At 41.0% G+C, this 25,390-nt stretch overlaps 3 protein-coding genes across 3 annotated transcripts; all 3 read right to left on the bottom strand.

Moving 5' to 3' along the window:
- Positions 1-551: 551 nt before the first annotated feature.
- LOC139443796 (carboxypeptidase inhibitor SmCI-like) lies at positions 552-12,329 on the bottom strand. Its single transcript, XM_071224711.1, has 6 exons — positions 12,255-12,329; positions 9,288-9,417; positions 7,418-7,589; positions 1,424-1,556; positions 1,187-1,259; positions 552-736 (listed from the first exon to the last, which is right to left on the bottom strand). Exons 1-6 carry the CDS (start codon positions 12,327-12,329, stop codon positions 552-554), a joined length of 768 nt encoding a protein of 255 aa, XP_071080812.1.
- A 1,416-nt stretch (positions 12,330-13,745) lies between these two features.
- Positions 13,746-18,286, bottom strand: LOC139443925 (uncharacterized). The gene is made up of 5 exons (XM_071224814.1): positions 18,189-18,286; positions 17,360-17,505; positions 15,832-15,953; positions 15,008-15,083; positions 13,746-14,029 (listed from the first exon to the last, which is right to left on the bottom strand). Exons 1-5 carry the CDS (start codon positions 18,284-18,286, stop codon positions 13,842-13,844), a joined length of 630 nt encoding a protein of 209 aa, XP_071080915.1. The 3' UTR covers positions 13,746-13,841.
- Positions 18,287-22,110: 3,824 nt separating this feature from the next.
- LOC139442958 (putative carbonic anhydrase 2) lies at positions 22,111-23,305 on the bottom strand. Its single transcript, XM_071223882.1, has 2 exons — positions 22,996-23,305; positions 22,111-22,136 (listed from the first exon to the last, which is right to left on the bottom strand). The coding sequence occupies exons 1-2, from the start codon at positions 23,303-23,305 to the stop codon at positions 22,111-22,113; spliced, it is 336 nt and encodes a 111-aa protein (XP_071079983.1).
- Between the last annotated feature and the right edge of the window lie 2,085 nt (positions 23,306-25,390).

Raw genomic sequence — 25,390 nt, 5'->3', positions numbered from 1 at the left:
GCCTAGGAGCCTAACGGACAGCTAGTGTGTAACATAATTTGTCCACTTGTATCGTCCATGAGAACAATTGTCACTTAAGCTATGGTTATACGCTCATCCACTGATTTGATATCAGTTTTCTTCATGTCACTTCTGGAAGCTACGGATCGACCTGGTACATCGCTGGTGTGCCAAGAATAAGGAGACTGGTATGTTCATTATTGAAAAACTTTATCATTTGCAGCCAATGTAGAACTTGCGCTGTAAATCCTACAACGTCATTGGCACGGTTTCCTTAAAGGAAGATCCATATCCCTGCATTGACATAAACCAAAATCGATGGCCGAATGAGCGCGTACCATGCAGCGAGTCTACCAAGTCAACTTAGAGACTTTAAGGACTGTAATTGTCAACCATTGTGTGAAAACGATAGAGAAAACTCAATACATTCGTATTATTTCAAGAAAAAGCAAATATGATAAACGATATTTATTTCATTGTTTACAAATTGTAGCTACATTCATATCCATGCCATGGTACGTAAAGGGAATATCGACTCCGATCTATCTCCATCAATAGGCATCCCCTCTGTACCGGATTCTGCAGCGTCGGTTACACTCGTCGAGCGTCTTGAAGTTGTTTCCGTTTCCACCACATCCGCCGTAGATGAAACTCTCACATCTCCGGGAATAGCAATTGTAGTAGTACCGGGGCAGGTAAGCCTTGCAGTTTCCGCTAACTTTAGGGAGCCTATACACTGTAATAACACAAACATAGAATATAGCACAATAATTGCAATGTACGGTGTCACGTCAAGAATGTTTTTGCCTGTAACCATATCGCAAGTATGCACTGGAAACACAAAAACCAGTTCACGTTAAAAATACCATCAGCTCTTGTAAAGTACTTTCGGGATGTGATTCTATTGTAACTGGTGAGTGCCTTGTCAACACAAGTGTTAACGTTGTGCGTGTGACAACAGAATTTGAATAAACTTAACATAACAGCGCCATTAATTGCATGCAGCAGTGATATATGACATATGCATGGCTAACAAGGAAATGTTAATGTCAGTTATTACTTTGATGAAATCCGAGGAACCCGGCTATGGTACTTACAGGTAAAGGGTTATTATCGAGGAACAGCGGATCCTGGCACGATTAAGGGGACAAAACACAGAAAGGTAGAAAGCGACACATCCACGCACCTGATGTATCCGGCGCACAGCGGGCATGTCCGTATACCTCACTGCATACGTAGCCATCAGAACACTTCTTTGTCTGGAACGTAAGTGGTTCGATATACAACATACATATACATGTAGGTACAGGGAACAATATGAAACTGCATTAACCCCAAGTACATAAGATGTAACAATTTCATGACGCCCCAAATAGGCTTTCACATAACGGCAAAATGTGATGTCGATGATTAAGAAGTGTACAGCACCTTGCATGTAACCCTCTGCGGGCACCTGCAGTACAAGCTCCCCATCCCGATCTGGCAGAGATAGTAGCAGCTGAAGAGCTGAGGACGGGTGTCTGGCTTGTAACTTGGCGGAGCTGTAATATGCATTTCTGTAATGTCAAGGAGTAACATAAACAATTCAATAAAAACGAGTGGGACAAATACAAATACCTCTTCGTATAAGTGAATCAGTATGGCTGGGGACACTAGAAATGAGCTTCACACATTGTATTCAAGTTGCGAATCGAACCCAGGTCATCGGCGTGACGAACCATCAGGCTACCCCGCCTATATGTCAGTGCTGCTTCGAGATATTTTCCCTTACCGCAAGGGTATCTTATCATGGATATCAATTGATTCTTTACATGTGTGAAAAAGGAAAGAGAACATTCAGTATGGTCTCCTAGGAAATGAACGAAGAACTTAGCAGAACTGTAAGATATAAATATTTCCGAAATAATGGTATGCGCAGGAGGAATATTGTCATTACAATTTGGTAAGTACTTACCAAACTATTTAAAGAATAACAACATAGTAATATGGATTTTCAAATGATAGCATGTGGCATCTCATAATTGTTGTGTAATGGTTAGCGTCTTGCCGCATCATGAGTGAGTGAGTGAGTTGGTTTTAACGCCCTTTTTTACAGTATTCCAGTTATATCACGGCGTGTCAGCTTCATGTGGGAGGAAAGCCCGAAGTAATGTAGGTCTTAGACGTTTACCACTTCAGTGAAACCAACGAGCACGGGTATGGTGCTGACAAACGTAGAAACATAATCGGGGCGAACCGGGACTCGAACCCACAATCATAGGTTTCTGGTGCGACCAAGGAACGCAACTCTGCACAGCGAATTGCTTGCCGCATCAGTTTATGTGGATCACGTGGACCGCATTGTCTAAAAGATCATAGAACCGGGGAGACAACGAGCACGCCAAGCATTCCTTACCAAACCTAGAGCACTGGTGGGAGATTAAGAATAAATTGTTTCCTCGATATAGGATGGCATTTTGATAAATATTGATGCCAATCATGACAATTCAGTAATTGACATCACATAATTGATAAAGCTTAAGACAAACATGGAAGCATTGTCAGGGGCTGGACCTGGTTCACGGATTGGTGGCACAGTATCCCCCTCATCTATACTACTTAACGAGTTAAATCTGGCATGTCCAGGGAACATTTATGTAATTATTTTATAAATCTTTCATTTGTTCCAATGTGCCTTGGAATGGCCCAGAAACTCAATCGCTCGAAACCTTACGACTCTATTTGAACTTGTCCAGCTATAAGGTCATCGATATCGTTTGTAAATGTCAAATTCATTATAGAGTTGACCACTTAAAAGCATAAAGATCAAAGAAAAAGGTTGTCATTCAGATGAAGTCAATAGAAAACATTCGACAGCTTTAACCTTCGGGGTAATAGAGGTTCTAAAAAAATGGCACATGTATTTGGCTTTCCAAATGATGACGAACAAACAAACGTTTGATATTTGACTTGCTTTATAAATTTGCCTTATATTGTTTGGACTCACGCGGCAGATATATGACATCTTTAACAGCTAACTTCCTTTCGCCATATCAAAGACATTTGCTCAAAAGGCCAAAGTAGCTAGGGTATGACGCTCGACATCATAATAAGGCCACAATATTTTTATGTGTTTGTCATCTCACCCTCTACTAGCAAAAGAGCTGGTGGGCGAAATAACATTTAAAAAACTGAAAAGGTGAGAAAGACCAGCTGTTTTTTACTGATTGTGTAATTTATCCTTGATATTTTAAGTAACAGTCTTCAAATCAATTTATGACGTAGATCGAATCGCTTTGCTTCAGAAAGGAATTCTTAATTCATATTGCTACAGAAAGATTAATGTGACCTGGGCTTGTAAGTGTGCAATGTAAGTAGAATATCTGGGCACAATTTTCCAAAGCCGCGGGGAAAATTCAGATAGGAAAAAGTTTTATTATTTCATGTAGGAATATAAATTCAGAGCTGGCGAGAGATGGAAAACTCCGAAATATGCAGCCTCATGTGTCTGACAAGTAACGTGTACCGTAATCTCTGTGAATATTTGCTTAAACACTCTGACATACAAATTACAGTTGACTATTCTAACATGCCTGCGCCTCGACTAGTATGAATAATATGCGCGTACATGCACTTAGGTGGTATCAAAGTAATAAAGGCGAGGCCACTGTGTGCAGTCTGTACCTGGTTTCCCTGTTGTGACCGGTGCCGTTGTGGTTATTTCCTCCTTGTCATCACCCGTCACGCACACTACTGCGCATGTCAGAATTACCACAAATATAAACGGTTTGATATTCATTCTGACGGATTCTGAAAGGAGCAAATTGCATTAAGTTAATTTGGTCGAATTCCGATCAATATTTCAATGTTTCCGATCTACATTTTATGATCAGATAACCTTGTATTCGGTTTATTTTTGAAAATACCATTAAATTATTTGAAAAAAAAGCGACAAAACCCTTTCTATATTCATAACAAATTTCTGCCAAAAGCGGAGGCGATTATACATATCAGCATGTGTCCGTGAATCACCATCAAATAGTGATGATAAAATGTGTTCGCGAAGAGGTGAGCGTATCACAAACACATGCAAAGTCAAGTCAACTGTCAATTGTTCACCTCACAAATTACGGTTAATCAGTTGGTATTCAAAATATATGTCGTCTGAAAAAGACATTCGTCAAACAACAACCAAGCAATCGCCATTTTAATACATTCGCATATAACACTGTATCAAATTTCTGTAGTTTTGTCAAACTTAACAAATTTGTATAGATTTTGAGTTCCGGAAAAGAAAAGCTAATAACTTACCATGTTGGTATGTATATAAATCTATCTGCACGAGAACTTTTCAACTTGCCTACCGCCTCCGTGGTCTAGTGGTAGAGCATCCGCCCGGAGAGCGGAAGGACCGGGGCTCGAACCCCGGCCGCGTCATACCAAAAGACGTTAAAATATGGTTATTCTTGTTACCCTGTCTGGCGCTCGGCATTAAGGGGCTAAAACAAGGACTGGTCGGATCGGCGTTAGTATAGTGTGTTTGAGTGGGATATTCATGTGAAACTGTGGCATGGTATCTCAGTGTGCTAACACTATAAATCGGCATCGTTCCGGACTTAGTACAAGCAGCTACACACACACACACACACACACACACACACGTGGATGCATGTCGCTTAAACCCCATTTCACCTCACCTCACCTCACCTCACCTCACCTCACCTCACCTCACCTCACCTTGCACCTCCTGTTTGCCAACCTTACGCGCACCATACTAGTCTCTTAACCGTACGTCAGAATGTATGGTTTCTCAGAACGTATCACAGGGGCTGACGAATGGCTATTGAGAGGTTACTGTTGGTCGTCATGTCCTGAGTAAGTGGTTCGTTGCTTAAGCTGTTAACTACTATTTGTTAGAAGCCATTATTTACAGGTCAGAGTGGACTCACTTGAATATTAATGAATGCGCCACAAAAGGACATTCTTCCACCTGTATGATAATAACAATAATAATCTTGTACAAGTAAAACAATACTGATCCAGCACAACCAAGATACCGTTTGGGAACAGGATAAGCATATCCGCTATCTTATAGGTCCTGAAATCCGGGTGTAGTGAGTGAGTCAGCATTAAAAGCGCTCTGTAATGGATTTGCATGTTCCGAATTTACTGAATTACAAGTACTTAATTTTGCTTCTGGCTATGGTGCAAACATTAAATAAATAATAAGGGGCGGTCACATGTTATTTAATGTTTTTATATTGTGTATTTGCGTAGGACCACAAATGTCAAATTCTTCAAATTATACACACGTTGCAACTGTTGAAGGTCACCTATATAATATGGGACTGAAACTAAAAACAATTGCCAATAACAAAAATACACTCAGACATTATGTCTGAAAGTGTGCTGTGTCCCCCGCTATGATATTGCTGGAATCTTGGTAAAAGCGGAGTAAAACCATACGCTCTTTTTCAATCCAAATTCAATACAAAAGCGATACAGTCAATATGAGTTTAACTTATATAAAACGTCAAAGTGTCGATTATCTGCCAAAAGTATTCCATGGGCGTGAAAAGCAGCATGGTTGTGACAACTGTATGAATGGATCGTTGAAAATCAGTGATGACACCAGGTATTCGCGAAAATTGTAAGCATAGAGTCTAGTGATTTGAGCATATCAAAGAGTATCTTGTTCACATAACCTCTTGTCGCACTTACTGCATTGTAGATAGTCAGGGTATTGTGTAACCATCCTTGAATTTAATCCCTTTGGTGCATAATGGTCTCATACTCATAGACTAAAGTCAGGAGTGCAAGCATGCCAATTCATTCTGTGTATTCTTTGTTATCGAATGAAAAAAACATTTACCACATTTACACAGTATGTGTGAGCATTGTCTTCTTGGTTTCTTGGTGATCAAGGCGCCTCTGTACCTCATATCATCTCTGTAGCATTGTGGGTTGAGATTCTACCGAAGAAATGCCTCCGCATATCATTATGGAACCACCAACAGAATGATTATGCACGACTACATCTGCAGCCTCAGAACGTTCATAACGCCGTCTGTAAAGACGACCACGGCCATCATATAGAAGGAGGGCTGACCATAAAATGAGCTTGCTGGACTTTAACACGGAGAACATCAGATTGTTATCCACTACTACATACCAAATTTCATTACATATGGATGAATGTATGAATAATGACAATAAATAAATTAAATATTTAAACTCGGATTCAAGTCTCATCATTGGTGTTAAAAAATATGTGAAATTTCAGCTTCATAGGTGTAGTGATGTTTACAGACGAAACCATGGACGACGACAGACGCCAGGTCGTGACATGAACTCAGTATATCGTTTGTATTGTGACACCAAGAGAACTTAATAAAAATGTTGACCGCACCATCAAAATTTCACTTAATGTAGTGCCAACATGTAAATGTGTTTTTCTGCAGCGGAATCATGGATGAGTGAATATTGCTTTACGCAGCCGCTTTTGGCAATATTCTGACAATATCACGGCGGGTTTCACCAAAAATGGGTTTCTCATAGTGTACTCATGAGGGGAATGGAATTTGGGATTTCGGTGTGACAAACAAATGCACTAACTATTTAACTAGTTTGTATAACGAACCACTCCCGGCTACAATGAGGCTCGGACCTTGGACAAACATGAGATTCAGGCTTTGATCATCTTCTCAAGCAGGAAAAGTGGCGTTAAACCCAACTCACTCACTCACTCTCAAGCAGGATTTTGATAATGGCACTTTTACCATTCGTCTGAACTGATGATAAAATGCCGTGTAAGTTTTATGCACCTTTTATCGTTGTCAGGAATCAGTGCGTATGTAAAAGGTCCGATTGTGGAACAATTAACAACAGCTTTAACCTTGGCTTAACACTCAACCCCTTAGGAGTGGCGGGCCACAGATATGTATGAAGTAAGTGTATGATCCATCATGTCTATTTTTTTAAGACTATATCCTGCTAGTGACGTAAACTCTAACTTATCGGACATTAAGCAGAAAACCCGGTAGTTCTCAAACACACGAACAACACTTGTGTTTTGTCCCTATAAACGTCCACCAAGTAAACTAAAACAATGGAACTCATCACACAACTCCAACACTCCAACGCTCCACCACTCCAATGCTACAAGACAAATCCAGTATGTCCTCGCTCATTCAAAACTGGTCAAATAATGGTAGCTGAAATTTATTTACCACATCTTATGAAATCACACTTTATCATAGTTAACATCAACGCCAACAATAACGTAACGTCATTCGAAGTGTTTAATTTCTTTCCTCAATTATCCATTTGTCCAATGAAACTTCATTGTCGCTATATCGTCATTAACAGCTTCACAAAGTGGGATGAACTAATTTCAAAAGTTCATTTCTGTTTGATATGAAGTCAGTATGGCTTTTACACAACGCCTCTTCTCCTGCACGTAGCAACACAGTCCCCACGGGTTTTGAAGTTGTTGCCGTTTCCTTGACAACCACCATAATAGAACTGCTGGCATCGACGGGTGGCTTGGTTGTAGAAATATCGCGGCATGAGAGCTCTGCATGGTCCAAGTTCCCTTGTCAACTGGCACACTGTGTAAACGGGACAGGGGTTATCATATTTGAGATGACAAACAGTTTAAACGTCAAGATGCTTTCATGTAATCAGATTCATGACATAAGTGTTTCTAGATGCTGAGTTGCTCGTAGGGCTAGATTCTTGTAAAAAAAAGTCGTCGCTGGTGTTTTCTGTTCGTATGTATTTGCGTTCATGTATCGTCCTCAAATTACGCATCTGAGATGAATTGTGTTTGATAAACAGAAAGACGCATAAGTATAACTGTCCCCTTACCTTCGCGATCAGCAACACAGACTGGATTTCCCTCATTCATTTTACACCGCTGACCTGCTTGGCATACTTTAGTCTGAAAATGTGTAATTGTTTTAAGATACGCATACGTTTCCGCGCACATTCTTCATTGTTTTCGATTCCATCTATTATACTGACATACTGGTGACATTTTTAGACACTCAAAACAAAAGCACTAATGTGCAGGTCGAGATAGACATGTAAGCGTACAAGTAGTAATATGAAATTATCTGACTGCAACGCATTTCATGGGTTATTGTTGACCCGATCGCTAAATATGGTTGCCACCTGAGATGTGCTAGAATTCTATGATCGTGGGTTCCAATACCCGGTTTTCCCTTATTATGGTTCTTGGTTTATAGCGCCATACCTGTGCTCATGGGCTTCATTAAAGTTGTAAGCGTATAATACGTTCATTACGTCGGGATTTTCTCCCTCTACTATAACTTTTGTTTGTTTGTTGTTCAACGCCCCACTCAGCAATATTCCAGCTATATGACCGTGGTCTGTAAATAATCGAGTCTGGACCAGACGATCCAGTGATTGATATCATGAGCATCGATCTACGGAATTGGGAAACGATGATATGCATCAACCCAGTCAGCGAGCCTGACCACCCGGTCTCGTTAGTCGCCTCGTATGACAAGCACAGTCGCCTTTTATGGCAAGCCTGGGTTGCTGAAGACCTATTCTAATCAGGATCTTCACCGGTCCGTAATATAACTGAAATACTGATCCGCATTCAGTCATACAGCCAAACATTCTCATCAGTTGTATCACCAACACCCGTTGAGCCTAATCCATCCATCTAGCCACCAGCGTGGCACTACATGTACAATTGTGTTTAAGCAATTTCCTTAAAATGACGATACGTATCAATGTAATAGTCTTGTACCAAACATTTTGTGACTTCCGCTTTCCTCTCTTTGAAATATTCAAAATCATGAAATACGATCGATCAATTAAATCTTACCTTACACCTGGAACAATCACAGCGGGTGTCCGTCAAACCTCGCCGACAGATGAAGAAACAGCGAATTGTTCTCATATAGCCCAGGACGTAAGGCCCTATAAAGTATCAAGTACATGTACGTCTGGACGCCATCTGTGATGAAAATGGTCATCTACGTACCACATTCAAAACTATTTCACGGTGGTTGTCTATGCTGATGAAAAAATAGAAATTTACGTCTCCCAAGACAGTTGCACCCCTGTTGCATGAAGGCTAGTTATTCTAAGATGTCTCAGATATTAGATGACTGTTATTCGAACCGTTATGCAAAATGCGGCCCTCAAGAACGAGTGTTGATATACTGGGATCACTAAACCCTTGACCGTTCTTGTGAATACTACATACATCCAGGATAACTACTTCTAAACATATATATAATAAATATTGCCAGCTAACTTTGTATCCTCACCTTCAGCTGAAGCCATGGAAGTTGCCCTTCTCTGGGACGTGGTTTCATTAGTGTCAGCCACACCATGGCCATGAGATATAGCACAGGTTATGATCAAGGCCACGACAAGCATCATCTTACTCATCATCACCTACAGGAAGAAGTAACAGTTGAAGTTTGTATAATGGATACTGCTAGTCTTTGAAATGGTGTAATAAATACATGCAACTTAAGGGAATACGACTTCTGTGTAAATACTACTTTAACATGTTTCGGTGTTGCATCTATTCTTGCAATTCATTTATATTCACCTTGTTCAACTGTAAGAAATGTCGTTCACATATTATATTGATTATTGCATATTTATATCATCTGAAATCTAAGAAGACTTTTCTACGTAGAACATTCTACATGTACATGTACATACCTGGAAACGTGAATAAGCTACTTCACTGGATATGGAAACGTAGACAGTTGCACTCCCCCTGTTCTGTCCGACTTATGTGACGTTGTAAACAATCTCGTAACTTTATTTCCTTAATACTTACATGAATCGTATGAAGGCACATAGTCACATGGCAAATTCACTTTACATTAGTGTCAAGTGTTGTCTGTTTTTACAGCATACAAATTCCAGCATGAATCATTCAAAGATGTCTGCCTTGAAAATGGACATTTATCACCGAAAGACTAAATCCCACGTCAGTACAGAACTGGCCATAAAACTACATAGCATAAACCATAATCCCATCTGAACCCCACGAGCTTGACCCAAAATGCAAAAGGATTAGGGAGAGAATATTTCATATTCTGGGTGTTTGGGTGATGGTGGGATCTGACCTTGATTCAAAAGTTTAGTTGCAAGCAAAATTGGTCTTTCCATGAATGTTTGGGAAGTGATAATTATAAGTAGATCAAAACATTAAATTAGTTACACACTACGTCTGTCGATGGTCTATTAAAACTGGAAATCTAAACCCTGCAGTAAACAGTATTCGAATTTGACAAACAGTATTTGAATTTCTTTCAGTTAACTGTGTTTTGTACTTATTATATATATATATGTGTGTGTGTGTGTGTGTGTGCGTGCGTGCGCGCGCGTGAGATGTATGTATTGTTTGTTTGTAAATGGTGGCGACCTGCAAATAATCCACTCTGGAACCGACAATCCATACAAATTATTAATGTAAAAATAATCAGTTTTGATTATCTGCCGAGATAGTGAAAAAAATCACATGAAAGAATCAATAAAAACAGTGATGACACCAGGTGTTCGCAAAAAGTTTAAACATGTCGAGCAAAGTTCCCTGTCGTCGGGGAACTACGACATGCCATCAAACCAAGTCACTGAGCCTGAACACCCGATTCATTAAGTCGCCTCTTGCGACCAGCATCAATTTCTGGGGCCCTATTCTAACCCAAATTCCATACGGGATATGTGTAAAGGGGAGAGGAATGGGTACTTACGTAGATCAATCGAAAACTATTTGTCTTTAAAACATACTAATACTCAAGCCTGTAACTAAACTGTCTGTCAAACGAAAGCATTAACTTGGAAATTCAATTTGACCAAACATTTTTTTACAAACAGCCACTGAAACACTACAATCTCTCAGTCCAAAAACATAACTTTTATACCCGTATCAAATACTTCACCGTTGAATGAGCATTTCTTGTTTGGTTGATTTTTAGCCATCATCAAACATGAATGTATACTTTATTTTACCCGGTAGGTTAGTTCTCAAGCTTACTGCACGTAACAGCTGCATATTGTCAACATTGTGTGAATCCGGTTTGGAATGCAGTGTCGATAGTAGACAGCCACTTTAAACCTATAAATATACGGCCTTCACGTCATAAAATGGCCCTTGGCTACGTCAACTAGTGACTTTTTTTTAAAACGGTTGCAGGTGTCTTTCCTGAGGGTGTGGGCCAGTGGAAGAGGTCTAAATCGTTAATGCAGAGCATGGCTCGCATAGAAACCTCATCTAAATGTATTCCATACAAAGTTTTTAATTCATGTCCAATGGCGCTTTATCACCTACATTCAAAAAATATTAGGAAATGTTTCACCACATACTGTCAGACAAGCAGGTTGGGGCCACGGATTGCCAGATCGTCTAAGACGTTGCGATTAATTTGCAGAGTTGCGCCCCTTAGACATGCCAGCATCCTATGATCGTGGGTTGGAATCCTCCATTTGAAAACATCATACGTTGTTCGTGAGCGTCATACGACTCTTGCTCAGAAGTTGTTAGATCAAGGTCACATCAGTCAAGGCCTCAGTAAAACTTTCAAAACGCTTTATGGAAGACATTTTGGGGACATTTCCAAATTTGACTAATTCGTGACAAACGTGATGTCCTATGCAATTCCCTGTTTTTTCAGCTGAACAATTGACTTCCCTTTGCATGTGTTTGTGACGAGTGCCACCGCCGGGGCAGGATACGCTCACATTTCTGCGAACATCTGGTATCATCACTATTTCATAGTGATTCAGAAACACATGCTTATGATATACTAGCAGTCGACTGTAGTCTCAACAGGACCGCCTCCTTGGTCTAGTGGAAGAGCGTCCGACCGGCCGCGTCATATCAAAAGACGTTGAAAGGTGGTACTTGTTGTTACCCTGCCTTGCGCTCGGCATTAAGAGGCTAAAACAAGGACTGGTCGGCTCGGAATCATTATACTATGTCTGAGTGGGATATTCATGTTAAACTTCGGCATGGTATCTCAGTGGGCTAGCACTATAAATCGGCAACATTCCGGACTAGTACAAGCAGCCCCAACACACAGACACACAGACACACACACACACACACACACACACACACACACACACACACACACACACACACACACGTTGCTATATAAGTGCAATAATTTTGAAGCGACGTTAAACCCTATTTCACCCAAAATGTTAAACAACTGAGACATCAAAACTTCGGGTTTTCCTCCCACATTTAGCTGACACGTTCGATTTCTCACTGCCACCATTCCCGTGCTTCTTGTTTTTTCCATCGTCTCTTTGTGTTCAACCTTATTTGCCATTCCACGCTTCATGCTACCAACGTGTGCTATGTTCATATGCTTCCTGTAACCGCATCAGTGACATAAATGGTGTCAGATGTTATTCCCTATTTTAACTTACGTTCACCATACGTTTCGGGGTTTTTTTTCCAGGTGAACAATTGAAGTCCTGCATTTGCTTCAGTTATTTGCGGTACCACCGGTGGGGCAGGATTCGCTCACCGTGTCGCGACCACCTGGTATCATCACCTATTGATGGTGATTCATGGACGCTTGCTCATGATATTGCTGGAATTGTGCAATTTTGGCAGACATTTCTTATGAAAACGAAAATGTTTGTTTGTTCTTCAGCGCATATATTTCTAATATAAAATGGTGTTCTGTGTAATGATATAATATGGATCAGAGAATCCAGAGCATCGATCCACGCAGTTTGGACATGCAGTCATCTAAGTCACTGAGTCTAACCGCCCGATCAATTAGGCGATTTATATGACAATCAGAGGTTGTGAGGGATCTATATTCCTACCCGGAATAAGAAGAACGTAATCCATGTGTCAAACCGAAGAAATGTTTTAACATAATAATGATATCTTTCAGTGCTGCCTCGTGGGGACCCGGCGTAGAATGTGTCCCCAGTACGAGTACCTTACTGCTTGTCGAAAGAGGCGACAAACTTGGGCAACCAGTTTGTCGTGAGTTGCGCCCCTCTGTCGGTGGAAGAAGGTAGTCTGGTTCCAAGAGGACGGTACCGGTTCCTTTGCCCAACACACCACTTGGACCCTAAGTTCACCTGGACGGGTGTTAGAATGGGCCCGGTTCTATCAATCGGCTGGTCGCGCCATGCCCTGAGCATGGTAAATTTCAACTTTTTAAAATCCTGATATTCATCATAATAATTATGGGAAAACATCACATGTTTGAAAAATAAAATATTATAAATATTATAAGCTAGAGACCTATGCTAAAAGGCGGTTGTTCATTGGTCAATCTTGCTATAAATCAACCTCCAGTTATACTTGACTGCAGATTATTGTCAAGACAGAACCAGTCTGACTCTAAATTCTGTTTGTCAAGTTTGCTTGAGTCTGACATCACTGTAATAATCACCAGCCATCACTCAGCTAAGGCGACACAGCACAAATGTCAGAGCTTGACAGTCAGAAATGTCGGCGTTCGTATAAGTGGGAAAGATTATATATTCACTTATTCCCTCGTAAATAAGAGGGAGGAAGGGGCATTTTGGCTTGAGATCAGCGTTTGTTTCAATGTAAATGACCATGGGCCTGTACCTGACAGATCGATTCAAGGATTTATACCTTGGCGAATCTGCGTATTAATCACGAGGCATTCAAAAACAAAATATTCCAAATTAACACATTTTATTGTAAAACGATTGATGGACAATATTCAAGACAATACTCAAGTTATTTTTCAATTTTTGGCAATGATGCATGACGTGTGATCAACTTTATGTGGATACGACAATACGGCTCTGGTCTACATGGAATTCAAGTAAAGCATGGATTTACTACAGTTACAATGTTAAGGTCTGTTAAAGAAGGCGCCTCTCTTCCTACAGGTTCTCATACACGCCCTCTTGTTCCGGAAGTTGTTTCCGTTTCCTCCGCAGCCGCCATAGTGGAACTCCTCGCACCTTCTGGTGGCTTTGTTGTAGTAGAAACGGTGCACCAGCTCTGAACATGTCCCTGCGTCCTTGCTCAGTTCACAAACTACAGATGTATAAAAATAGGCTATTTCTTGTGTCGAGTCAAATATTATGTTACTCACATCGAGAAAATTGTTGGAAGCGAAGGAATGCACGCTGGTCAAATAACAAAAATGGCGCTTTCCGAAACGAGTCTCCATTGACAAGTTAACTGAGAAATTTACAGTTAATAACAAAACATCTTCAAGAAAATACCAAACGGCAAGAAGCGATAGCAACAGACGATCCAGTAATTGACATCATGAGCATGGATCAACGTAATTGGGATGCGATGACATGCGTCAACCAAGAGCCTGCCCACCCGAACCCGTTAGTCGCATGAGTTAAGGAGGCCAAATCTAACTCGGATTGTCAAAGGGAATGGAATGACAAGCACGTACAAACAATGACAATACCAGCATGTAACAATCCCTACAAACCCTGCAAAATATATGTTACACAGCAACGGTACGTTATGCCTTATGGTAAGGAAATTGTGTCTCGTACAGTTGTGAGATCAGATAAATGAAGTTTGAAAATTCAATAATATTCTTATCAATCTATCAATCCGGATAAAACCGGTCCAAGCTCTGGAATCATAGGTAGAGAAAAATATTCTTTTAAGAAATATAGGCGAGGTGTCCAGGCACCTGATCAGGTTTTTTGCGGTGTTCAATGTGTTAGGGCAGGAGATGCTCACCCTCTTCGCCAACACCTGGTGTCATCACTGACTTCCAGTGGTCCATTCATATAATTTTCAAAGCTATTTTGCCCTTGACGCCAAATGGAATCTGTTTCGGAGGATAATCTAGAGTGGATATTCTCTTGCATTGGCAATATTTATATTTCATTTAAATGGTTTTTAACATCTCTATTGCATGACAGGACCCCGTGTTGCATTAAGATTTTAATAAGACGACAGTAACAGTGTAGATTTGTAAAAGTATGTGATGAATAATACTATTGCTACACTACGATCATTTGGAGACGCTGTGCGACTTACCTGCCTGATCTCTAACACAGCGGGGGAATCGGCCAAACAACACCTTACACACCTTGTCATCTGTACATTTCAATTGCTGAAACACATTATGGGTACACATTAAACGATAGGAAACCATTGCCTGAACGGACTCTGTGGTTCTAATTGATAACAGTCAAAATATGATAAACCCTCAATAGGAGTCACGTTAGGGGAGGTGGTGAATAATTGACTTGCATATGCATGTGTTTGTGACAGGTGCTCCCTTTATATAGCGAACACATGGTATGTTGATTCATAAACACATCAGTATACTGTAGTCGGAATCGCAGAGCACCAGAGATTTGGCATGGTTATGAAATACAGAATACCGATAAGTTGTTCTGGATGATTTCGTTGAAACGAGATATCAAAAACTGCCATGTCAGCGAGCTGATTAGAACGTTCATCTGGCGTGACCTCCTGCAGAGGGGTTGTCATATTTAAATGTAAAAAATTATTGCACTTAGCGTCGTGTGGTATGACGCAACTCGGGATCGAACCACCGACTTTCCGCTTATGTGAGTGAGTTAATATTTAAAGTCACATCGGCAATTTTCCAGCCATATAGTGACTTTCCGCTTATGTAACAAAAAACAACAAAAAGACTTGGCATTAGATCGACCTCATTCAGTACAATACTTCATTCCAACAAAACAAACCCAGAGGACAACGTCAGTACTTGTGCCCCACCTTGCAAATGATAAAAACTGAAGTAAATAGAACGGCATTCAGAGTAAATATGTCACCTTGATTCTAAAATTACATTTCAATTTGCTAAAGAGAGAAGCTACCATTCTACTCACAGCACAGGTATATTCTGGTCGACGTGGACACGTACAGTCAGACGGGGCGTTGCCAAACCGACACCCTATCAGGCATCGGAAGGGTCGGAATATACGGCCAAAGCCACGAAATGGGCGGGGACCTGCCAAAAGCCAATGGTTCTGAAGTCATTACTTATATACAGAAAGAACACATCACTACAAATGATCAAGTCGAATGTTCGAAAACACTTAGTATCTCCTGGCACAATATAAATAAGCAAATCAGTCGATTCCATCCATAGTACAGGCCAATAAATAGAGGTTATCACGCGAGTGTGTTTGGGGATGGGAAATATCCTGCATTAGGAATAAAAATTGTATTTAGCGAGCCTTATTGTATTTACCATCCCCAAACACACAAGCGTGATAACCTCTTTATCATATAATGTCACTCTTTAATTCTGTACTTCAAAATCGCTTTCACTCTCTCACAAACATTACCGAAACGTTGCGAGTTTTCCTGGAATGAGCGCATTAATACTTATTACGTCACAGGGTAAGTGGTGTGTCAGTCGGACAGTGACAGTAGCCAATATAGCTCCAACTGAAATCTATTTCTTATACAGTGGCGAAGCAACATAAACGCAACACAACAATTTCGCGGCAATCCATGGGTCTGTCAGCTGGAGTAACTGCCCTTTGTCAAAGGGAAGCTACTCTAACCCTAGTCTATGAGACGTCACGGCCACGGTCAGATGTTGTTGACAGTCGATCTGTCCTGTCATAACGTTAAGAAGTGTAGTCAGATGTACACACAGCGACAAAAAGAAACAAGGTAACAATTCAAACATATTTCGGCCAAATCCAACTTTTTTCAAGCCGCAGAGGTCTACAAGCACAGATATGGCTACTGATCCCGCTTGGCTAGGACTCGTGCCCTCGCAAATCTTTCGAAATTTATATATCTCCAAAGTTGCCAAAACTTATAAAATACCTTAGCTCCGTCACAGTGAGACACTGATTGTCAGTATATTAGACTGTTCTTTTGATAATGATAGCAATTATCCCTGTAGTTTATCCATATTCCCGATGGTTAATTCTGACTCGATCGCCGACTTGTTTGTTTATAAACAGTGAAAGTAGTCCATACTTGTCCTTTGATATGTGCATCTCTATCCGCATATGACCCCAACGGATATCGTTTTTATCCGTTGGGTTTATCCTGCCGAGAAACCTACCCATTATATGATAAACAATATTACCAGACAGATTACATATTTTTAATTGTACAGGAGAAACAACGTTTGTAGGAATTGGAAGTTTTACAAAAAACATATTTACTTTTGAATACAAGCCACGTTTTTATGGATAGCGACTTCTTTTATTCTTTGTACGACGTTTTAGAGCTACTGCTTGCTCCTTCATCAGCGAATGATAAAGGAACAAAAAGTAGCTCTGGAACGTCGTACAAAGAAAAAAGGAAGTTGCTATCCATGAAAATGCGTCATATATTCATGTTCTTCCAACTTCTAAATGCCTATCAAAGTCTACATTTACTGTTATCTACCTTGCCAGTCCATGCTCGGAATTGGGGTTGGCGTGTCCACAGAAGATGGCATTGTCGTCATTGATGCATCGTCGCCAGACACCAGAGCAACGCTGACACACGTAAGAATGGTAAACGGTACTATACCGTGTGATGTCATAGTGAATCTGAAAACAATTAAACGTTATCAGATTAAATAGTCATATGTGTTGGATCGTTATGGGCCAATTGTGTTGAGGTGGGGTGAAATGGGTTTTAATGTCGCGTTTAAAATTATTGCACTTATTGTGAGGTGCATTCACGCGATTGTGTGGCTGCTTGTACCAGTCCGGAATAAATGCCGATTTTATAGTTCTAGACCACTGAGATACCATGCCGCAGTTTTAAGATGACTACCCCACTCAGACAGTATACTGACTCCGAGCCGACCATTCCTTGTTTTAGCCCCTTCATGCCGAGCGCCAGGCAGGGTAACAACAAGTGTCATCTTTCAACGGCTTTTGGTACATATGTATGTACTCGTAAGAACAACAAAAGTAATAATATAGCAAAGGTGGAAACCTAAGAAGGGATGACAACAGTTAATTGACGCTAACAGGTGATTAGTAATCGATAAATGGTATCCAACACGTTGCAGTTCTCTGCTCCATAGCATTTATTCACCCGATGAAGGAGTCAATATATACTCCCTAACGTTTTGTTCCTCATAATAAAGAGGTTGGCATCAATTAATTCTCTTCCTGTTAAAAGTAAGGAATAATGTTTGTTCCTTGTATGTATTAATCATAACACGTGCGACATTAACTTAAGAAGTAATAAATGCACAAAGAATGACAATTGTTATACTTACATCAGACCAGTGGTGTTAACGAATATTATACTCTTGTATGGTGACGTTTCCTGATGATCGTCCACTCTCTTATTATATAGACACACGTGTAACGTCATGCCTGACCTAGTTCTCATTTATCATACACAATATGTCATATTTTATCTCTTTCACGCCTTGCAGAACCTGCTTCGTGACGTCACAAAAGACAGGATAAACAAACCGCGGTATAATTACCCATGATGTGTCACGCTCAATATGCATATTTTATGCATGTGAATTACTATAACCATTGCCAGGAGCATGTCGTGGTTTGCTGGTTGATCAACAAGTTGTTTGAATGACATGTATTGCGCAGTATACATACTTTTATGGATGCAGAAACACTTGTATCGTGATACGTAAATATTATCTTTTTGTGTTTGTGAATCACGCCATAAACAAGAGATCCGTGTTTTATAATGTTGGAGAATATATGCGACATAACTATATCATTAATCTTGTATATGATGTGTTACTGTTTTGTAAGAACAGTGGCACATACATTTAACATTTAAAGCTAGGTGAGGAGAAATGGGGTTACACGTCGCGTTTGATATCGTTGCAATTTCATGGCGACATGCATGCCTGTGTGTGTGTGTGTGTGTGTGTGTGTGTGTGTGTGTGTGTGTGTGTGTGTGTGTGTGTGTGTGTGTGTGTGTGTGTGTTGGAGTGTGTTGGAGTGTGTGTGTGTGCTTGTACTATTTCGGAGTAATGCCGAGTTTATATTCCTAGCACACTGTGATACCATGCCGTAGTTGAACATGAATACACAGCATACTCAGACTCGGAGTCGAGCAGTCCTTATTTTAGCCCCTTATTGCAGAGCGAAAGGGAGGGTAACAACAAGTACCTTCGTTTAACGTATTTCGGTATCACGCGGTGCGATTCCCTGACCTTCCGCTCTCCGGGCAGACGCTCCACTAGGCGGTTTTCATAATGCTAAACTAACACACACCATGTGTATGGTTTTAGTATATGACAGTTAATAAGTAACATAATGATAAATATAATAATTAACATAAACCACGGTACTTATAATGAGAGGGCACGAGTGACCATGCAGTCAAAGACGACGCAATTCGCTGTGAAGGGATGAGCCAAGGGGCTCTTCTGGTCTTATGTTCCTCGAGGGATGATACGTATGTTTTCCTGTATGTCGAGTACTATTTCAGCCGCACCTGTCTTTGGTGTCTTCATTTTATAACTTTTGAAATGCAATCAAGCATGCTCTTTCTATGAATACAGCGTCAAGTGGCTCTTGTTCAAAAGTTGTTTGATCAGGGCTACAACATTCAATGCCTCATTACGGCCTTCAACACTTTTTACGACCAACATGTGGAGGAAATTTCCAAATATGATGCATGAGTGGCTATTGTGATGTTTGGTGCAATTCTATATTTTGGCGTGCACCCTTACCGTGTGTGTTTTAGGTGAAAAACTGACATGCCTTTGCGTGTGTTAGTGACGGGTGTTCCCGGTGGGGCAGCATACGTTCACCTTCACGTATAATCACTATTTGATAGATTCATAAGCACATGTTAATGATATATTCGTACAAGGCACTGCGATCTCTTTGGGCTGCAATGCTTGTCGTAAAAGGCGACTAACGGGATCGGGTGGTCAGGCTCGCTGACTTGGTTGATACATGTCATCGATCCCAATTGCTTAGATCGATGCTCATGATGTCAATCACATGATTGTCTTGTCCAGATTCGATTATTTTACAGACCGCCGTCATATAGCTGGACAATGGCTGAGTGCGGAGTTGAACAACAAACAAACAAACAAATATGATTAAGAAAGGGTTTTAAGGCGTTTCAACAGACCCGCTCCTACAGTCACTTCACTAATCCAGTTGCGCTTATTAGTGTAACGATTGATGTAACAAAACAATATCACTATCAACTTTTGCCCTGGATCTCTATATAAAGCTCCATAACACTCCGTACCAGGATAGATGGATTGTAGGGTCTAGCAAATGTAACAACAAATTCTTGTCGCAAAAGATTAACCCTAACTCTTAGAACAATCAAGGAAGGTCTTTTTGTTCCTGGAATCCTGGCAACGTATATCATAACGACAATGGAAAAGGGAAAGCTATGGTTACGGCAATAGCAAATGTGACGACCATGTCATAGCGCTCACATTTATCGGATCAGCATAGTTGGCCACGATGTTAATAACAGAGAACACAGAAATGACAAGTGAGTGAGTGAGTGAGTTTAGTTTCAAGCCACTTTGAACAGACTTCCAGTTGTACTACGACGTATCAGCTTATTGTGGGATGAAAGCCACGAGGTAATGCAGGTCTCAGACGTTTACCACTTCGGTGAAAGCCACGAGCACGGGTATGGTGATGAAAAACCTAGAAACATAATCTGGGCGAACCGTGATTCGAACCCACAGTTATAGGTTTCTGATGTGTCCAGGGGACGCAAATCTGCACAGCGAATTGCGGCGCGTTAGACGACAGGGCCACCCCTGCCCCCTCTTGAAAATAGATTTCACACTCTTTTTAGCTAAATTTACTTATTTGTATCCTACTACACATCAACATGAATGTACAAATCCATTTTCTAAATGAGAGTATAATCTGTTGCTAGCATGCGCTTTACGGTATGAAAGATATATATGCCTCTTTACTTAATAAACAGATTGACCTGATAGCAACTGGCCAGTCCTTTGAAAGTTATCATGTGTTACAACATTTAATACTGGGAACCTTAAATCTACAAAAGTGGAGAGTGAGTGAGCTGGGCTTAATGCAGTTACATCACGCCCTGTGAGCTTCCGTGTAATGTTGGGGAAAGCCCTGTTGTGGCTTATTCTTCCATGAATCCCCAACAATTGAAAAAATTCTCAAATGTCCAAGGTGGACATACCCGATAACTATTACAGATAGACGTGTATTTAATGTATCAGGTTGTGTTTGAATTGCGTAAGTGAGTGAATGGATGAGTATTGGTATGGTAGTGACAAACTTTAGACGACCTGGCCAACCGTTCCCCAACAAAGGGGGAGAAATAATGTCAATAGTATTGATTTAGACCTGCGGTTATTATACCAATGGACATCTAAAGCTGATAACTGACCAGTATGACCGATTGGTTTTTGATAGGACACTGTGTGGCGTGTGGCAGCTCATTCCAATGCGAGTGTTACGTTTTAAACTTTCACTTTCAACTATTACAGATAGACGTGTATTTAATGTATCAGGTTGGGTTTGAATTGCGTAAGTGAGTGAATGGATTTAACGCCGCTTTGAACAGTATGCCGTTTATATCACGGTATAAGTGATACAGGCCTCAGACGTTTTAAATTACCACTTTGATGAAACCCATGAGTATTGGTATGGTACTGACAAACCTGAGACGACCTGGCCAACCGTTCCCCAACAAAAAAGGGGGAGAAATGATGTCAATGGTATTGATTTAGCGGTTATAATACCATTGAACATCTAAAGCTGATAACTGACCAGTATGACCGATTGGTTTTTGATAGGACACTGTGTGGCGTGTGGCAGCTCATTGCAATGCGAGTGTTATGGTTTTAAACTTTCACTTTCGTCGAGAGCCCCGATCTAAATAATTTACTCTACAAACAATTGTTTGTGATCTTCCACCTTAAACAATGTAGAAAACCCCTTAGAATCCACGAACCTTCAACTTGTCATTTTTGTTTCGTTTGATTGTTGTTTAATGCCGATCTCAACTATCCTTATCTGACAAATGATGAAGATATCGCCATAATAATTTCTCCGAATATCAGTTAATGGCCGGACCTATCGTCAAACATCTATCAAGTGTCATAGCTCTCAACAATTAACAACAAAAAGATTGTCGACAAAGTTTGAAAGATAGGGGAAAGTTTTTATTCAAGATTGCAAGACATTAATTCATGATTACGCTCGCTGGGAAACTGCTTCACCTGAAAGTAAAAGCATACGTTTAGTACGTTATACGCCCGTACATCATCAGTACGGATCTGAGGACCACACTGGATGTGTGGTGGTATAATGGTTGGATTTCTCACCACAATATATAACTGATATTCTCGTCATGGTACACCGTTAAGCCTTCATTCTATCGACCACCGGTAATACAGACTCGATTACGCACACGCCACCGTGATAGGGCTTCATATTAGCTTATTACATGATTTAATGAACCATTTAATGGGGGAGGGGGAGGTGAGAATTATCCCAGAATATGTTTTAAAAGAATTGAATTATGCTTCAGACTGTTGACAAAAAAAACATTGTTGCAAGATGTTGGGGGGGGGGGGGTTAAAAAAAATTTAGGCTCAATTTTCATTGAGGACTGGTCAGTCCATTATGTTTGCAACATCCCCAACACGTATAGGAGTTGAGATAATGGATAATGGATACTGATTGCATAATGGTACATGCTCTGACCACTTTGTACCATCACATGTACCAGTACAATTTAGCCTATCGAACCGACATGACAAGAAGGAATGTTGCCCATATACCCTCTGGTGTGAATTGTGCATGTGTTCAATGCATCCATGCTTATTCAAATATAAATTGCTGCTTTGCCAGCATGTCATTTCAAAGGTAGGAAATATAAATTCAACAAGTTTATGGAAAAGGTTCGTCGTGTTTACTTACAAAAAAACAGTTAACTCAAAGTGTGTCACATTCATATGACTTACATTTAGAAAGATGCGCTGGAAGAGCATTTGTTCGACCTCAGTTAACGTTGCCGTTACGCGTCGCCATTGCCATTGCCGTTGCCTTTGCCGTTACCGTTGTCGTTACCGTTGCCGTTGCCATTGCCGTTACCGTTGTTGTTCGGGTCATCAGCTTTGTCATCATTGTTCCCTTCGTCACATTCTCCATTGCCGTTGTCATCGTTGCCATTGCCATTGCCGTTCTCACCGTTGCCATTGCCGTTGCCGTTCTCACCTTTGCCATTGCCGTTGCCGTTCTCACCTTTGCCATTGCCGTTGCCGTTCTCACCGTTGCCATTGCCGTTGCCGTTCTCACCTTTGCCTTTGCACCTCCTTTTACGAGGAGCGCTTAGGGCGACAGCGCAAACGCATGCCAAGACAAGGAGAAATACGGCGAACCTCATGTCTGCTGTTCAAATAGCTGTGAAGTAAGAAAGACTCTTCAATGTCATTCATGTGCTGATAAAAATCTTGTTAAGACTTGCCATCAAACCCTCACTACCTCTCATTGCCATGATTTAATTGACAAACAAGTGACAAACAACATGAACGACTTATATATAAGACATCGTTTACATTTAATCACGTATAATTAGATTCCTTTATCCTTCATGCTACTTTATGACAGTAAATGAGACTATGGCTTTTCGCCGCTTTTAGAAATATTCCAGCAATATCAAGGCGGGGGACACCAGAAATAGGCTTCACATATTGTACCTATGTGGGGAATCGAACCCAGGCCTTCGGCCTTAACCACAAGACTACCCCACCGCCCCTTATAACAGTAAACACAGACAACACTATTTGAAGTATCCCCGTATTCGCATCTCTCAGACAAGAGTTCCAAAACACAGACCTGATAAATTCATAGATATCTACAATCTGGAATCATTGCATTGACTTCTTTTTTCTTGCTATGCGACATTTCGTTACTTTGCATGGGAAGACTAATTACAGACATTGAAATCCATAATGCTATCAGTCAGTCTCAATGAGGCGTCGCGTTCAAGCTTATTGCACTTATAAAGCGATGTGCATGCACGTGTGCGTGTGTGGAAGGGTGTGGTGTGCTTGTGATAATCCGGACTAATGCTGGTGTTATAGTTCTAGCCCACTGAGATACCATGCTGCATTTTCAGATGGACTACCCAACTCAGTCACAGTATACTGACTCCGAGTTGACCACTGTCATTGTTTCCCCTGAATGACGAGGGCCAGGCAGGTTAACTACAACTACCATCTTTTAACAAGTACCATCTTTCATGGGTAAGACCCGCTCAAGGGATCGAACTACCGACCTTCCGATCTCCCACCGGACGCTCCATCCACTAGACCACGGAGGATGCCCACTGTCAATGCAGACAAGATTGGCTTATGGATAATTCGGAAATCGCTGTAGTGAGCGAAGTCCCTTGGGGACATCAGAAACCTATGATTGTGGTTTTGAATACCAGTTCGCCCCGATTATGTTTCTAGGTTTGTCAGCACCATACCCATGCTCTTCAGTTTCACCAAAATGGTAAACTTCTGAGACCTGCATCACTTTCCTCCCACACCAAGACACGCGTTAAACCTAACTCACTCATTCACTCTCTAATCATCGCCTACTAACAGTGAGGGCAACACGTGTTCGGCTGAGCATGTCCTGTTCAACTGATAACACTGTCAGTGCGTATGGTTAGCATAAAAAAGCAAGACTTACTAATGCTTTACTAAGATTTGCTAATGCTCAACTAAGATTTACTAATGGTTTACGAAGATATACTAATGGTTGAACATGTTAAAACTACTTACAATTTCACTATAGATCAGATCGGACACAATTGCGGGAGTAGTGCGGGATGCAAGAATATCGAAATGATCCCCCTTTATACCTGTTGTTGGTTTTCCACGTGACTGATTATGATGCATGGCGAGGTAGTTTTCCACAAATGGTTTTAACTTTGTCAATCCGTCATCTTCTAAAATAGGCCTCTCGTGCCCTAGATCATTTCTGACAACCGGCAAGAAAATAATGCTAATTATATATTTGGTTTCATCCTGTTGCATTGTTTTTATCCACAAAGACGAGTACGACAGGGAACGTAGACACTCACCACATTGCATGCAGAGCCGTAATGTCGACACTCTCCACATTGCATGCAGTGCCGAAATGTCGACACTCACCACATTGCATGCAGTGCCGAAATGTCACCACTCACCATATTGCATGCAGGGCCGACATGTAGACACTCACCACATTGCATCCAGTGCCGAAATGTAGACACTCGCCATATTGCATGCAGGGCCGAAATGTCGACACTCACCACATTGCATACAGAGTCGAAATGTAGACACTCACTACATTGCATACAGTGCCGAAATGTCGCCACTCACCATATTGCATGCAGGGCCGACATGTAGACACTCACCACATTGCATCCAGTGCCGAAATGTAGACACTCGCCATATTGCATGCAGGGCCGAAATGTAGACACTCACCACATTGC

The sequence above is a fragment of the Haliotis cracherodii genome, unplaced genomic scaffold (assembly GCF_022045235.1).
Source record: "Haliotis cracherodii isolate W230 unplaced genomic scaffold, xgHalCrac1.p SCAF_5, whole genome shotgun sequence".
Taxonomy (NCBI): domain Eukaryota; kingdom Metazoa; phylum Mollusca; class Gastropoda; order Lepetellida; family Haliotidae; genus Haliotis; species Haliotis cracherodii.
This window is presented reverse-complemented; position numbering and strand designations above follow the sequence as displayed.